The sequence below is a fragment of the Pelodiscus sinensis genome, chromosome 8 (genome assembly GCF_052426305.1).
Source record: "Pelodiscus sinensis isolate ZL-2025 chromosome 8, ASM5242630v1, whole genome shotgun sequence".
Taxonomy (NCBI): Eukaryota; Metazoa; Chordata; order Testudines; family Trionychidae; genus Pelodiscus; species Pelodiscus sinensis.
Window position 1 is genome coordinate 53,356,390 of NC_143059.1, and position 17,487 is coordinate 53,373,876.

General features: G+C 42.4%; 1 protein-coding gene across 5 annotated transcripts in view; it reads left to right on the plus strand.

Moving 5' to 3' along the window:
• FAM53B (family with sequence similarity 53 member B) overlaps positions 1 to 13,712 on the plus strand; it is a 153,260-nt gene extending 139,548 nt beyond the window's left edge. For all 5 annotated transcript variants that reach the window (XM_075935296.2, XM_075935295.2, XM_089780186.1 and 2 more), the window contains one exon: positions 7,139 to 13,712. In XM_075935296.2, coding sequence (XP_075791411.1) covers positions 7,139 to 7,501 — 363 coding nt within the window. In that variant the 3' untranslated portion in view covers positions 7,502 to 13,712. The remainder of the gene's footprint in view (positions 1 to 7,138) is intronic.
• Positions 13,713 to 17,487: the final 3,775 nt, after the last annotated feature.

Consider the following 17,487-nt stretch of genomic DNA (forward strand, 5'->3'; position numbering starts at 1 on the left):
AAGACCCAGCTTAGTAAGGGCCTGCCCCTTTTCCTTCCTCCATTCCCTGCTGATGGAGCATAACTGGAGACTAGGAAAAGAACTGGACTGTGAGAGCTGTTGGGACTGATTGTGCAGGAAAGCAGACTAGCAGCACATCCCAAAGAGAAGAAAATGCAGAAAGGGTGGAAGCACTGAGGAGGGGCTGGTCAGGTGCACAAGGAAGAGGTGACAGGACATTCACTCCTCTCACCTTTGGACCCTGGACCAGGATCCCAGGAAAGCTTTGGGCTGCTGGGGAATTGATGGGCCATGGCCTCCCAAGTGAAGCCTGCTCCAAAGTGCAACTCCATTTAACTCACTGGAGTTACTCTGAATTTATGGATGGATTTATAAATGAGATCCGACACTGGCTCTGTGTCCCTTGAGTTGGAGTTGCAGGGACTCCTAGTGGAATCACAGCTTATTATATATAACTGCATTTGCTTGCAATGACTTGTTTTATTATGATACTCCATTTAACGTCGTGCTCAGGGATGTGGATTAAAGCATTTCATATGATCAGTTTGTATAAAATTCAGTGCCATGGCCCTGGGTTTGTATGATTTAAAAAGATAATTGGGGTGTAAAATAGCTGAGACAGTAACATCAGATTACTCAATAAATATTTGAGGTATGACTCCACTCTCATCGGGATGAGGCTTACACTGGTGTAAATTACTTTGATTGCATTATTCCTGATTTTCACAGAGGTGAGAGGAGCACCAAAGACAAACCTCCAAACAAATCTGTATAGAGTACTGGATAATGTCAGCCATCAGCTTTATTTTGAAAGTCAGGGGTTAATTTTTTTCCAAAAAAGCACATTCCTAATTAAAAGTCTCAGTAAAATATAGGACCACGTTCTTTAATTGTATAAGCAAGTGAGATACCAGTGAAGTAATGTGTTGCCCCAGTGGTGAATTTAGCCTATAGTCTTTGAGAGAATACAAATGCACATATAAACATGATACGGGTATGTCTACACTACAGACATGGGCATCTGGTGGCTTAGGCAAGGGAAGACTCTGCCTTCCCAAACAGCAAGCCTGGCCACGCCCACATTCTGTCCCCAGAGCACCTACTATAGGTGTTCAGGGGGTGGAGTGTTGCTGCCCCCAGAGCCCACCTTCTTGGTGCTCCTGGCTGGGGAGGCTGGAACCATCTCCTCTCCTCCCCTAATGCTCTGGGAGCCACGCTGTGCGCATGCTCCCCTTCCCTTTCTTCCCCTCCTCAGTGCTCCAGGGAGGCTGGGGAGCAGTTGGCGTGCTGCCCCGACGCCTCTCCTCCCCAGAGGGCAGGGCCTCAGCAAAGAGGGTGGGGCTGTAGGTGGAGCTGGGGGCCTCCTTTCCACAGCCCAGCTGCACCAACCGCCCTTGACTACAGAGAAGATGGAAGCTGCCGCTGTCAATCTCCCAGTATTTGAATTAGCATGTCTAGTTAAGACAGCTAATTGGAACTGAGAGGGGCACTCGAGTCATGCTGGTAGTCCTGCTTCCATGCGGAGTAAGGGAAGTCGAAGGAAGAGTGTTTTCTCTTCAACTTCCTGCAGTGTGTACAGCACCAAAACTTGAGTTAAGATACTTTGACTTCAGCTATGCAATTAACATAGCTGAAGTTGCGTATCTTATTTCAACCTTGTCCTGTAGTGTAGGGCAGCAATATGTTCTCCTTTTTTATCTCTGCTACCACTGGCTAAAAATACATAAAAAGCTAGTAATAGCCACTATGAAAAATCAAGTTACTTCGTCATTTAAACCCAGGGGTCACATGACCTGCCACCCTATTGTATTCCAAATACGACACAGGTTTATGTCAAATGCAATTCCCATGTCAAGAAATGAGACTTTGGGAGGATCCGAGAGTTTGTATCTACTTGGTTATTTGTTTGTAATGCATTTATCTGCTCTGGCTTCTAGTCCTTTCAGAAGTGTGTGTGTCAGGTGATGGTCTTCATCCAGAACAGATACTTCCTTTTGTGGGCACATTTACTAGATTCATGTTCTAAACAGCTAACCCTGAATATTGGTTGTTACATAGCTGGCTACTTGGCCCATGGGAAAAAAAACCCCACATGCTTTTGCTGAAAAGGTCTACACATTTGGTTTTCATCAGAGCCTTCCTCCCTTGGGAATCATGTGTTTCTGTGATGTAAAAGCAAGAGGTAGGCATATGGAAAAGAGAGAGAACAAGTCACATGAGATAATAATTTACACACAGAGAGAGCATGTGTAGCCTTTGCCCTGTGGTTTTACATAACATTCACTCAAAATGGGATGCTAAACATATGTATTGCCTGTGGTAGGCCTTTGGTTATAGAGTAACTGAAGTAAGTAGCAACCAACTTTTGCATCCAAGTAGCTGAAGAAGCTGTTGCTTATAGCATACACTTTTATTGTGGCATTAAGACCAGAGGGCTACATCTACACTGCAGGCTCTTGCGCAAAAGCACATGGCAGTGTGGACATTCACATGCGCAAGAACGTTTGCACAAGAACCCTTGTGCAAAACAGTTCTTGCGCAAGAAGCCTGCAGTGTAGACGTAGCTGAGTTGTACTGTGGATCCCTATAAAAACATAGATTTTGTGACCCATTTCCTTATATGGATGTACAGTAGGGCACATTTATTAGCTCTCTATACTGAGCAAAACATCTAGGGAAGACTCTCTCTCCCCTTCCCCCCATGATTCATACTCAGATTAGGAAGAATGAAGCAGACACAGTTCCTCAAAAGATTGACCCAGATATTATGTGAAGTTCCAGTGCATGCTGGGACAGGAAGCTTGTGGAATAAGAGTCAGTTCTTTGAAGACAAAGAGACAGGTTGGAAATGTTGCATATGGCTACCGGGAGGGGGAGGGAGGCTTGTCACATGATTGCACTGTTGAAATTTAATGAGTGCCTGCTGTTTTGGTCTGAGAACATCTGTTTAAAAATCAAGTCTGGGCTAAATGTTGTTCCTAGCCAGAGTAATTCATGTATTGCTGGATGTCAGGAGAATTCAGTGGAGAACTGAAAGGTAAGTTCCCTGCCTCTCCCCCAGCAACGAGGCAGGTGGTACAACCTGGTGCATTCAAAAACAATACAAGGGGAAAGATGCTCCTCAGCCTGATTTTTATGGCTCATGGATAGAAGTAACTCTTTCAGGGAAGGATAGCTGTATTTAGAAAGGAGAATGGCCTCTCCCAGGGGCAGGCGTAGCACTTCCACTCACCCTTTCTAACCACTGCATCTAGCAGTGCTCAAATAGTGTGTACACAGCTCATGGCCAGAACATGTCATTGTTAGATGGGACAACATAAAATGGCCGTGTGGTCTTTGGTGTCCTTTTTCACCAGGTTTGTTTATGGCACAGTTTATATAAGGCTTGATTCTTCTCCACAGTTGCAATTATTATACCCTGTGTTGCACAGGAAACAGACTATACTTTCACACATGCATACAAAGGGGTCTTCTATGCAAGTCAATACTGCACAGACCATAAGAAAATTAGAATGACCATAGTGCTCCAGACCTACGGTCCATGTAGCCCAGCATTGTCTTCCAACAGTGGCCAATGCCTGTTGCTTCAGAGGGAATGAACAGAACAGAGTAATTTGTGGATTGGGCCATCCCCTTTCATGCAGCCTAGCTCCAAGCAGCTAGAGATCTAGGAATGCCATGCGTTGCTCTAACTGACACTGTAGATGCAAGGATTTTTAGATACATGTGGCACATATGGAATCACTAATCACTAATAATTAATAATAGGCTACTTTTCAGTGTTCATAGGTGTAACAATGTTTTTTTTCAGTCTCAGGGGAATGACATTATTTCCTCTAACTCTTTTCCATGAGCACTTTACTTCTTAAAGCATCAGAGGGGTAGCTGTGTTAGTCTGGATCTGCAAAAGCAACAAGGAGTCCTGTGGCAACATGCATCTGATGAAGTAGGTCTTTGCCCATGAAAGCTTATGCTTCAATACATTTGGGTATGTCTACACTACCCTCCTAATTCGAACTAGGAGGGTAATGTAGGCATACCGCGCTTGCAAATGAAGCCTGGGATTTGAATTTCCTGGGCTTCGTTTGCATGAAGCCGGCCGACGCCATTTTTAAATCCCGGCAGTTCAAACCCCGTGCCACGCGGCTACACGCGGCACGGAGTAGCTAGTTCGGATTAGGCTTCCTAATCCGAACTAGCTGTACTCCTCGTGGAATGAGAAGTACAGCTAGTTCGGATTAGGAAGCCTAATCCGAACTAGCTACTCCGTGCCGCGTGTAGCTGCGCGGCTGGGGTTCGAACTGCCGGCATTTAAAAATGGCGCTGGTTGGCTTCATGCAAATGAAGCCCGGGAAATTCAAATCCCAGGCTTCATTTGCAAGTGCAGTATGCCTACATTACCCTCCTAGTTCGAATTAGGAGGGTAGTGTAGACATACCCTCTGTTAGTCTATAAGGTGCCACAGGACTCCTTGTCGCTTTCACTTCTTAAAGTGATCTTTGAGCTTTCTTAAAGTCTTTGCTTAATGTAAAAAGTACTTGTTTGCTTTCATTTCTGATCATCAGCTGATGTTAAATTTACGCAGGACTTTGATTTTCTACAACTTCTGTCATTTTCCCTGGTTTTTGCAATCTCTTATTGCTTCTGTCCATCTGTCTTTCTGGTTTCTCTCTCTTCAGTTCTTTTTGCCTCGTTTCACAAACCATTGGGAAATTCAGATCAGGGATGTTGTACTTTAAATTGCACTGGTCCCTGGATATTCCTTGGTGTAGTATGTGCTTTGCTTACATAGTGAACATCAGGAGAGTAGCAATTTATTTTAATTAAGATAAGTGATTAGAATTTAGTTTCTTTAAAAAAAGTGCCATTACAAGTGTGTGTGCATTTGCAGTTAGCAGTATCTCCAGGGATGAGAACTGTCATGCCATACATACCATAGCTTAATGTTAGTAATTCTAAATGCCATCAAACATCTCATCATGGCTAGTGCTTTGAAACCATTTTGATCTGACAAGTTATTAACTAAATAAAGAGTTTCAAGAGACTGCAACCAACTACAAAGCCTGTTTCATAGTGAAATGAGCGATAACAGAGATCTTTGTGGGTTCACCTTAATAAATGGGCATAGTAGTGAGATACAGGGCCCATCACTGTGCTATAATCACAAAGGCACCATTCAGGAAAGCACTTAAGCACATGTCGTATAGACATCAATGAGTCTTAAGCACATGCTTATAATTAGGATCCTAGTCCATATAAAATGGAGCCAGTTGCAGTTGTCCTCTTCTCTGCTCTTGCAGAGACTACAAACTTAAGGGTTTTCCTGAATCTGGACCCTCATTAATCAATTGTATCGAGAAGCACCTATTTAGGAGTGATACTGCGAGCGTTCCTCTGAAAGAGAGAAGTCTCCCTGGTCAGTAGCTGTGACCCTTTTATGCCTGACATTTCAGTTATATCACCTTATCTAAAGTGTCCCATCAAATGGCAATAACTGGCTTTTTAAGACATACATTCATTCAGTTACAACTGAATGAATCTGTGCTGATTGAGTTCTCAGATCTCAAGGTTCTAAAGTAGCCAGGCTGGAGTGGGGTGTAACATATCCCAAACTAAGTGGGTGCACTTCCATCCAACAGTTACAGAAGGTGGAAGAAATGCAAGAACAACTGCAAAGGGAAGTAACTGTAGGTCTGGATTTCCAACACTTAAATTAATGCTGCTAAGAGGAAAAGTAACATATTAAGTCATTGAGGACTTGAGAGAGTCAGGCTGTCTGCTGGATTGGTTTGCTAATGGGATATTTCTTTTCACAAAGGGTTTACTAAGTATAATTATTATCTTTTGAGAGATCTGAGCAGCATTCTGTGCAGTGGCTTCTGAAGACTCTAAAGATGAGCATTTCAATTAACCATCGTGTATATTGTTGGAATTCCCTGATAGATCTTTGAGGCCAGAAGGGAATTTCAGATCATCCAGTCTGACTTCATGGATAATACAGGCCTTAGAATTTCATCTGCTTACTCCTGTATGCAGCTCAATAAATAGGTCATACCAAATTCATGGCCAGGAAAATGTGTCACAGACTGAGAAATATGGTCTCCCCCCATGAAAAAAGTGCCTTTTGTGCACTTTTTACCCTATATTATACAGAGTTCATTGGGGAGGCCAGTGTTTCTCAAATTGGGGTCCTGACCCAAAAGGGAATTACAGAGGAGGGGGTCAAAAGGTTATTTTAGGGGAGTGGTCACAGTATTGCCACTCTTACTTCAGTGCTACCTTCAGAGCTGGGTGTCTGGAGAGTGGTGGCTGCTGGCTGAGTGCCCAGCTCTGCAAGCAGCAGTGTAGAGGAAAGGGTGGGAATACTATACCATGGCATCCTTATTTCTGCACTGCTACTGGCTTTGCCTTCAGAGATGGGCTCCTGACTAGCAGCTGCCTCTTTCCAGCTGCCTGACTCTGAAGGCAGCACTGCTACGAACAGCTGCACAGAAGAAAGGCTAGCAACACTGTAACCTTCCCTACAATAATCTTGCAACTCTTCTACAACTCTGTTTTGTGTCAGGACAATTACAACCTTGTGATATTTTAGTTTTAAATAGCTGAAAACATCTCATTTATGATTGTTAAAATTCTATGACAGAAAAATTGACCAAAATGGACCATGAATTTGGTAGGGCCCTATCAATAAGTTTGCCTAAAACACAACTTCCAGCAAAGAATCTGGTTTTGATTTAAAGACAAGAGACGGAGCATCCACCACTTCCTGTGTGGTGATCCAATGTTAATCTCTCTCTCTTAAAAATATAGGACTTATTTTTAATATGCATTTGACTGGCTTTATCTTAGAGTCACTGGTTCTTGTTATGCCTTTCTGTGCTAGGCTAAAGAGCCCTTTAGTACCTGGTATCTTCTCCCTGAGGGAATCCTTAGAAAACATCTGTGTTATAAAATGTCCATGGTGGGGTGGAGGGAACACTGGTAAGTGCACAATAAGGACCATTTTTGCTCTGGCAGGGAGATGGCCTAGGTGAAGTAGCACATTTTTTCCCTCTTTTGAATTCAGCTGAGTCTTGGACCTTGTTTGGATAAACCGAATGCCATTGTTTCACCTGTATGTTTTCTGTTCCCTTTGCAGAATCGTCAGACCTTTAACAGCCTTAGCTGCCTTAGCACCACAGTGGATGACTGCGCTCAGCAGACTCAGTTCTGCCCTGGTGTCAACAGCCCCAAGTCATGGACAATATCTCCTTCCTCCCTCGATGTCATGCCAGGCAGGACACCAGCCTGCACCCCAGTGCCAGAGCCTCACTCGAACGCAGAAGAATGTAGAGTTAGCAAAGACGACCTCTCTTGGGAAGAGTCAGACTATTGTGCCACGGAAGATGAGAGCAGTAGAAAAGAAGATGAAAGGGCTTCATGGAGGAGTAGTGGGACAGGAGGGGAGAATGTCTTTCATCTAGATGGTGAATTAGATATTGAGCAAATAGAAAACAATTAAAGGATATTGATTGCATCAGGGTTTGGGGATGTGAATTAAGAACAGTGAGTAGTAAAATCTCCTAGGTTTAATACTTGGATAATACTGTAGTTAGGCTTGAAAGCAAATCAATGTTTTCTTTCTATCAGCAATAGGAGACATAAGCAGCCTTGCCAAAAGTTGATCAGGTATCCTGAGCAAAATCTTTTTTTTTTTAATCTTGAAATTCTATGTAACTACTGTAGTCAGCTATCAGCTAGTTTGGGTGAAATCACTCACGAGGCTTTGGAAAGAAACATTCTAGAGATCTCCAAACTGCATTTTCTCCCCTCCATTTCCAATTCAACAGCTTTTAGTGAATTTGAATCTGCAGTTTTGGAGTAATTGCAATTTCTTAGTGAATATGTGTGTTCAGATTTTTGTTTTAAGGACTGGAAAATAAAGTACTAGTTTTGATTCAGAAACTAGGTACTGTCTAGTACAGAGAGCCAGACTGAGAGGGGCTTTGCTGTGACTCAGCGGGACCCACATCAGCCTGGGTTTTCTGGGCAGCAAGCTACAAGGAATGTTTCATTTTATCAGATTCAAACCCCTCTTCCAACTCCATGCTGCACCTTAGACACTAGGGCTACGTCTGCATTGGCATCATCTTATGCATGAGCTCTTTTGCGGAAGAGTTCTTATGCAAAAACTCTTCCAGAAGAGAGCGTCTACACTGGCATGTGCTTTTGCGCAAGAGCATCCATGCCAGTGTAGACGCTCTCTTGCGCAAGAAAGCTCTGATGGCCATTTTAACCATAGGGTTTCTTGCGCAAGAAATTCACGTTGCCTGTCTACACTGGCCTCTTGCGCAAGAACAGTTGCGCAAGAGGGTTTATTCCTGAGCGGGAGCATCAGAGTTCTTGCGCAAGAAGCCCTGATTTTATACAGTAGAATGTCATAGTTCTTGCGCAAGAAGCACTGATTTCATACATTAGAACGTCAGTGTTCTTACACAAGAACTCGTGGCCAGTGCAGACAGGCAGCAAGTTTTTGTGCAAAAGCAGTCGCTTTTGCGCAAAATCGCGCCAATGTAGACAGCCTAGGAGAGGGGAGATTGCAAGCTGTGATGAATCCTGAGTTTTACCTTTTACCTGCAGATCATTATTCAGATCCAATCTGATTTAGAGATCTCATGAAACCCCTACAGTCCTTACTTAGGCAAAACCTCCACAGTCATATCCACAGAACCAGCCCATATTGCCTTGCCGTAAGTCTTTTTAGTCTTGCAGTCAACAAAGCCATGGAAGGGAAATCACAAGCAGAGTGCTTAAGATTTGATCATCATCACAGCAAAGGACTTTTATTTTCAGTTTCCTTAATTCAACAAAAGCAGAGGATAGGGAACTCATAATAAACAACAAACCCCCTGGGGCCAGAGCATCAGCTCAGATAAGTTACCTTTGACATCAATGGTGTTATGCCTGTTTACACCGCTAAGGATCCGACCCCTGTTTTGACATTTGGGCACTTAAAATCAATGTTAGAGCGGGGCTTAGCATTAGCATGAGAGCAGATTCTGCTGTTCCCCAAATATGTTGCTATTAGACTCCACTGCTTTAGTGCTCTTCCTTTCAAACTTCTCTTTTAGACCCAGTGGAAAAGTAGTCCAGCTTTCCATTGAGCTTACGAAAGTAAGGCTTTTAGAAGTGTTTGGCAGGTAACATGAGCTTTAATGGTAACTGTTCTGCTCTCGCTTACATACCAATGTCAGGCTGAGTACAACCCTTGCAGTCAGTAGAAAACTGGTCTGAGTGAGATCAGAATGGAGACTTAACAAGAAAACAAAACAAACATCCCAACAGACTCAAATTGTCTTAGATGTCCTGGTCCGGTGTGATGAGAGAACATTTATTAAAGACTTTGTGTTTGGCAGGCATGTTTGGCAGGTAACTTGGGGCGAAATTTGGACCCAGTGGCAAAGCTCTCATTAACTTTAACAGGGGCCCGGATTTCACCTTTAGTGCTACTAAAGATTGAAGGTACTTCATCATTGTAGGAGAATCCAACTGAGTCATCCTCCTGTTTTTGAAGAACTCTTCTGAAAGCCTATTCACGATTTCACACCCCTGACCTTTTATGACTCCTTCTACTAAATCCTGCCAGCCTTTCCTCCAGTACTTTTACTTCAGGGATGTGATCATTTCTTTCTTTTAATGGTTAAATTTAAAATGCCATGTTTGTTTTAAATGTGCCATGGCAAACATAACGACTGTGAGCAACCTACCCCGTGCAGCCAGCATAAAGCAGCTGGTGCAGCGGTCACTCTGTCTAAACTGCTGCATAGCTTGATCTTATGGTGCTTGAGGGTCTCCACAGAGTCAGCACTATAAAGGCTTGTTGCCAATGGTCATCCGTGTTAGGGTGTATGCAATAGGTGTGATGAGAAATTGCCTTCTGGTCACTTAGGGTTGGTTTTAGCCTGTGATTTCCCTAATCACAGCAATAAAACCCATTCATTCAGAGAGGAATGAAACTCTGTCCTGCAGATTTCCAGGGCTTTCGTTTGGCACCTCTCACTGTGAAATGGTTTGCTATCAAGTGCAGTATGACTATTTGACAAAAATAAGCTCTCAAGATATTGAAAAGTCAGGTAGCAGCACTGAAAGCTTCCCCTTTTCCTGCCCCCATTTTTAGTAAAGATACAGTGGTGAACATTAAGTTTATACAATGTTATACATGTTATCTTAGTTGGTAAAATAAGCTGTTCACTTGCTAACAGGTCTCTGCAGAAACAACCTTTTTTCTTATCTTTTTTTTACTAAGAGAACAATATCTTAGATATGGAATTTTAACCACATCATCTTATGTTACTGCACTTTTTTCTGCAGTGGTTCGAGATGTGTGTAGCATCTTGTGTCACAGTGGAACCCATTCAGTTGTATAGCTTTATAAAGCGGCCAGTCAAATTGCACAGTGTTTTGTTTGTAACAATGTTAATTTCAGTGCTCTCTCTCTCTAGATAGGATGCTTGCACTCAGTGGAAGCCAAACAAGTAATAAATGTGGGGGGATGGGGATGTTTTTGTTTTTAATGTTCTGGAATTATACACGTGAACAGCAAGAAGACACACCTTGTCTCAATCCTTTAGGTACATCATTTTGAAAGGGTGCACTTAGCCAGGTATGTGCCTGAGTTGTGTACAGGTAATCACACACATTGAACCTTGCTTTCAGACGTGCACTCCCATGACACACGTACAACACTACCTGGGACACATGCACTTTTGTGTATACATTTTTTAAGACTGACAAAATATCAGTTTCCTCAAAAGCATATGCTCTATATACAGTGAAACCTCTAAAGCAGGGGTGGTCAACCAGGACTGTGTATACCCCTGGGGGTAGACAGAGGTCTTCCGGGGGTACATCAGCTCAGCTATATCAGTGTTTCTCAACCTGAGGGAGATGAATTGGGGAGGGTGTCTAAAGTGCAGGGCCGGCTTTAGGGAAGGAAGGAGTCGGCAAGAGAGTCTCCGTGGGCCAGATGTGGGCCGCCAAGCAGGATGATTTGGCCTGGCCACTTCCCCACTCCCAGGCCAATCAGGGTCTGGGGATGGGGGAGTGTGCAAATTCTCCTCCTGCTCTTGTTAGCTGGCGGTTCACTCTAAGAGCCACATGCTTCTTGCAGGGTGGGGGCAGGGAGCGAGAGATTCTGCATGCTCACCCCACCCCCAGGCCCTGGTTGGCCTGGGGCAGGGGAAGTGTGCAAAGTCTCCTCCTGCCACCTAGGGGGAACCACCAGCTGTTCAGAACATCTGGCAGTTCCCTTGGGCGGGGGGGGGGGGGAGGAGTGTGGCAGGAGCAAAGACGTTACATGCTTCCCCACCCCCAGGCCAATCAGGGTCTGGGGGCGGGGGAGCACGAAAATATACTGGCCCCACCCCTTCTGCCTGAGCCCTGCCTCTTCGGGGCCACTTAAAAGATTTGTAAAGTGGCCTCCCTTCTAAAATTATGCCACCCCTCTTTTAGGGAGCGCTAAGCAGGGCAATTGCCTTGGCCCCAACACCTTAGGGACCCCCGACAAAGCTATGTTACATGCTTTGGTAGAGCTCAGACTTGAGCCCTGGGTGACAGGGCTCAGGCATCAGACTCCTGGAAAGGGGTACAGTAGTCCGGAAAGGCTGAGAACAGCTGCTTTAAAGGAACCACTGAGAATAGGATGCTTTTGGGCTGAGCCCTTCACATAAAGAACTGCTACTCAGTTCATTTGGGGTGTCTGTATTGATGGAAGGGTGGCGTTTTCACTGGATGAGAGACTATGTTGTTAATGTTTTATTGTCTATTGTACCTTCCATAACCAAGTGTCATATCATTTGGCTTCAGTGACTATTTGTGAGTCTCCCTGTGCAGGTAACATGATTGGTATTTCCCCTCAGATGGTACGTTCTAAACTCTCCTGGCTGCGTAGCTCTGTGATGACATGAACATCGAATCACCTACCAGTTGGACTGATGGAACAGTGTGCAAACGCTCCCTGTCCGTTCTCGCTCCTCAACTGCTAGTCGTGTTCCAACTTCTACAGCAGCGAGCTTGTGCCCATTCCCCTTCCTGTCAAGGAGGTCGCCTCTCTGCTGTGTATCCAGCTGCTGACCCCTTCCTTCTGACCTCAAATGCCCCACAGAGGTTAATATTCCTAAGCCTGACAGCTCACAGATGCAGTGGTTTACAGACGTAGCGCATTGGACCATCACCATAAGGCTTCTAGAGAATGTGTATCTTGCCAATACTTGCTATGCCGACTTCTGAAAACCTGGACTCATAGACTTGTTTTCTTTTAGAGCTATAAACGCACTCTGGTATTTACATATCTCCAACTTTTAATTCATAAGGGCTTTTATTTTTTTAAAGGGCTGCTATGCCATGTTAAAACATGTGCAGTAGGAAAGTGACTGAATGTATCACTGCCCGACTGTATTCAACATAGCAGTAGCATACAGTTTACATTGCAGCACAACCTGTTTGCCTTACTAAAGATGCTTCTACAATGAGCAATGGCCTTAGATGGGCACATTAGCATAGATACAAATGACAGTTAGCAACAATTTTAGGCCACAGAAGTGGATTTTTTTTAGGGTTGTTGGGGTTTTTTTTGTTTTGTTTTTGTTTTGTATGATTTTTGTACTGGTTTTCAGGTTAATAAAGCCTTTTTAATTTTTTTGTAGCTGTAAAACAACATTTACAGATTTATATATATATATATATATATATATATATATATAAAATCTGAACTATAATATAGTATGTGCCTCATATTCGGGGGACATCCTTTTGATTGTAAAATTAAAAGAAGGTGTGTTGCTCTTCAGAACATGATGTAAGATTAGCAAGATCTCACACATGGAGTGCCATCAGCTTAAAAACAATGGATCCCTACAGTGAGGATTTTCTCAGCTTTTTTAGGACTTTTATCAATATTACGCAGATGCTTTGAATAACCTATACTTCAAATTCTTACCATATGCAAGAGTCTGGCACTGAAATTATCTAGGTAATTAACAGTCTAATCATGGAGACAGGCAGTGACTCTTTTGGAACATGGATCAATGTGGACTGCAGATATTTAAGTACAACAAAAAATCAACAGCAATAAAATTTCAGCATTCAATAAAATTCTTCAGTGGAGAATGTCCTTGTTAGCACTGGTGATTTACTCACAGGGAATTTGCTGTGTATTTGCAGGTATAATTCATTGAGGTTCTATGAAAGATTACAATATATCTTCATATGGAAAAAGACACAAAGGAAGTATTTGTAGAATAGATTGTAATTGCTCACATAATAGCCTATTTGGCCAATAAAGTTGTGTTTCAAGTGCATTGTTTAAAGATCCTGGATGACCAGGACAATGGATTTATGTAGGACTTAGGATTGTAGCAGTGCTTTACAGAGTCTGTTTTTGATGTTTAAGATTTGAAAGAAAATGATGGACAAAAAAAAAAAGCCTTCTGAAAGCTATGAACTGAAGTAAGAGTCTCTCCATGTTTATTGCACAAATGCAAATGTCCATAAATGTATACAAAGTTGGATTTGTAGAAGGTGTACTCTTTGTTCGAAGACTGTTCTTTCACCTGAAAGTCAAGAAGACTGCTGATTTGTACTCTCTCAATGACTTTATTGCACTAGAGCAGTTCAGTCTCAGGAATTTGCTTGTTACTTTTACTATGTAAATAAAGCTTCCTGGTTCAATAACATTCTGCCCAGCACTGGCCTTTGTTTATGCTTTGCTATGTTTCTCCAGTACCAGGGTACCCCAGTGTTGACAGAAGACTTCCTCTGCTACTCTAAAAACAGAGCTTTGTGTTGTGGTTGCTGGGCTGGGTGGTCCTTACCAAAGGCAAGAAGTACCTTATGGGAAAATCCATAGTGCCTGAAAAATAACAAGATCCCAAATAATCTCTCCCACATCTGTACACAGACAGGGTCCTCCACTTGAATTTCCTTCCTGTTCTACATGGAAACTGGGGAGCAGCCAACACTGTGATAGCTTCACTTTCTTCTCTGGACCCCACGGACACTCCTGTGCAGGTCCTGTTCCACAGTGGGGGAGAGGCAGAGACTAGATAGAGTGGCAAAGTGGTGCTTGCTCTAGCAAGTTTACAGAAATTTCATGAAAAATTGATCACAGTTTAGGACTGTCTTTTCCTCAGACCTCCGGAGTGGCCATGGGGATGGGAAGCCATTCACTTCTTCCACATGGACTGCATGCATAAGGCTCCCAGTGGCCCATGGAGCGCAACCCTTGAGTCATGATGCTGTCCATACGTACCGTGGTAGGATGGGTATTTCTGTGCAGTTTTACAGAAACAGACACATTTACTGTGGATGAACAGAGACAACAATTCAGCCTGTTCCTTTAAAGGAAAAGAAATCTAGTAACATCCCCTCAAATAATAATTGGTTCTCTATATTTGGGTTTACAACATCATGTTTATCTTTTGCCCCCATTGAACTTTAATAGAACATAAATATGTTCATTTTTCTTACAGCATGAAAGTACAATCTGTACTTCCTCAGCATTTATACTATATTTATAAAATGAGTTAAGAGAGTCAAGCAAAAGAAATAGGAATTGATGCACAGAACAAATGGATAGTGGAAAGAAACACACAACATTGCCAGTCAAACTCACTTCAAAAAAAGCATCATATATGCAACAACAGCATGTCAGTTTCACCGTGCACTTGTAGTGTCTAGCTGCTGTAGCATCATGAGATCAGGATGCAAAGAGAAGGTGAGTGGGCGAGTACCAAAATCTGCCCTGGACAGCAAAATTGAAGATGCAGCTAAAAATATTGGGGTTATTCCTAGGCCTCATTCATCTAGCAACATTATTGCTATATATGGACCGCTACACAATTAGTAACCGCCTCCAGGAAAGCATGGGGTTAGGCTTGAGGACCATAATGCAGTAAGAATACACTGAAATATCTTAGTAGCATTACATGGAGTGTTACTGTACCTGTGTTAGTCCCAGGATATTAGAAAAACAAAGCAGACCCACTTCTGTTGATGAGAGAGAGAACTTTTCAACTTAACACAAAGCTCTTCAAGTTATATATAGACAGCACAGTGGCTACCTGCAGCCCAGACTGTTAGCCCTTTACACTTTCATGCACTCAATTCTTTTATCAACAAGAAAGGAAATGGGTTGTGATTGACATGTCCTTAATGATCAAACAATTAAAAAGCATCAGACCAGATGACAGGAGGCTTATATAGCTAAATGTATGCTACTCAATCCAACTGGAGTGATACAGATAATTAATGAAAAGCAAGCACTATAGACAAAAACGCTCTGTGCCCATGACAGTTATCTTGTGTTTAAGGAAGACGTGTGGTTATGTTTCAATATTCCTATCCAATATTTCAAGTTGCTATGTAGACTATAATATATCTATAGTATAGCCCCATTTAGTGAGTGCAACAGAACAGGCTGTGTCTGAAGCTTTAACCAGATAAGAAAAAATAAAGAGGCAAACTTTCTTGCTGATGACTGAACACAATTCCACTAGCTAGCAATTTTAAAACATCAGTTTAGTTATTTTCAATCTAAGCATCTCAAGGTGGCCATCCTGGGCTAGTGGTTAGGCTGTATGGCTAGAAGACAAAAATAGAGGGTATCCCAATCTCTGCTAGTAGATTGTTTTGTGACCTTAGACAAGTCACAACTGTTCTGTGCCTCAGTTTACCTAAATGTAAAATGGGTATACTGACATTTTACTACCTTGTGTGGGCACAGGGAAATATAGCTGCAAAATGCTTTAGGAATCAATAATGGTCAGTATTTTCCCTCCTCCTCTATATCTACCATTGTTAAAATGTTGTGATAGTCTAAATACTATGAAATGAGCTCTGCTTACTATTTATATGTTATGCAACCTGATCAGTGGCTGAATGCATGTAAAAGCCTAGGAAATATAAATGAAACATAGTTCTAATAAACTCTGAGTGAGTTATGTGTAATTTCTTTGCAGATATTTCATTAATTATTGGTATTACAATTGCACTGGCTCTTAGAAACTCCAGTCAAGGATTGAAGCCATGTTGTGGTATATGTTGCACAAACACATAATGAACAGATGATCCCTGCCCCAAAGAGCTTACAATTTTTGACTGAGGATGACAGACAGGCGGACACAGCTAACAGGGAGCACAAAGTAACAGATTGTGCTCAAGGCTTTTGATTTTTGAACACCAGTAAAACTCTTCCAATAAAAAGAGATGTTCGTCCAATGAAAATTGGAAAAAATAACTGGTATTGAAGGGCCTGTCTACAAGGAGTAGCCATGTGGATGATGGGTTGTGATTTCTAATGTATTGTGCATTAGCTGATCCATATAGATCCTGCTAGTGTACTTTAACATAGTGTTGTTTGACACCACATTTGAGAATGTTACAATGAGATTGCTTGTTAAAATGTGTACTACTGTAATGAGTAATGCACATAATATGCAATATTAGAGGATGTACAAAGAGACAGGCCTGAAATGGCCTAGTATGACAAGTGGAATAAGAAAGGGTCACAGCACACCAACTGCCTAGGTTCTGACATTACACAAATAATATACTTTACATTTATAACCAAGGGTCTTTAAGTTATTTACAAACACTGCCTCACCAACTCCTTGTCAAGTAATTTTTATTATTCCCGTTTAACAAATTAGGAAACCGAGGCAGGGAATGTTTAAGTCACTTGTCCTAGGTCACTCAGGAAACTTGAAGCTCATTAGAACACAAACTACATTGGTACCATAAGCTCATTCTTATGATAAAAAGCAAAGGGAATTTAGGATTTGCCTGTTTAAATTCACTGGCCTAAATCAAGGCTAAGGGATATTTTTTGGGTGTGACAAGCTAATCCCTTATAATTGCAGCCATACGTCCTAACAAAGCAGGAACCAATTGAGTGAAGGCTGAGTCAGGAGGAAGTTCTGAGGCACTGAGTGACGCAGTTTGGTATGATTAGATGACCTGTCCTTTCTCTAAAGCTGCTTAGGAGCGGTTATGAAGTTTCTATTGTAATCACATGAAAGTTCAGGAAGAATTGGAATTGTAAGAGCTTGTGTGAAGCGAAGGGTTGGGTTTTTTTTTTTTTTTTTAAATAGTTACTGATGTTAAGGAAGTTGGTTTTTATGCCTATAAGCCCATCGGATCAGAGACTTCTGAGAAGAGTAGGGTCAGTTTTTCTTACCATATGTAGATGAGATATGGGGCAAGCTGGCATGAGTTTCAGCATTTTAAATAACTGCTGTCTTTGTTAGTGAAACTATCTTGCCCTAGGGGGTCCTCATCTTCAGAATTGCTGAGCCCCCACCACTCCAAAGGAAGTCAGTGGTAACTGCCTGTGCTCTGCTTCTCTGAAAAGCAGCCCTGTGAATTTCCCTTAAGAAATGCTCATAGGAACCTCTAAAACGAAAGAGAGAATTAAGCTGAGCAGGAATTCAAGCAACCTGCCCCTCCTTGCCT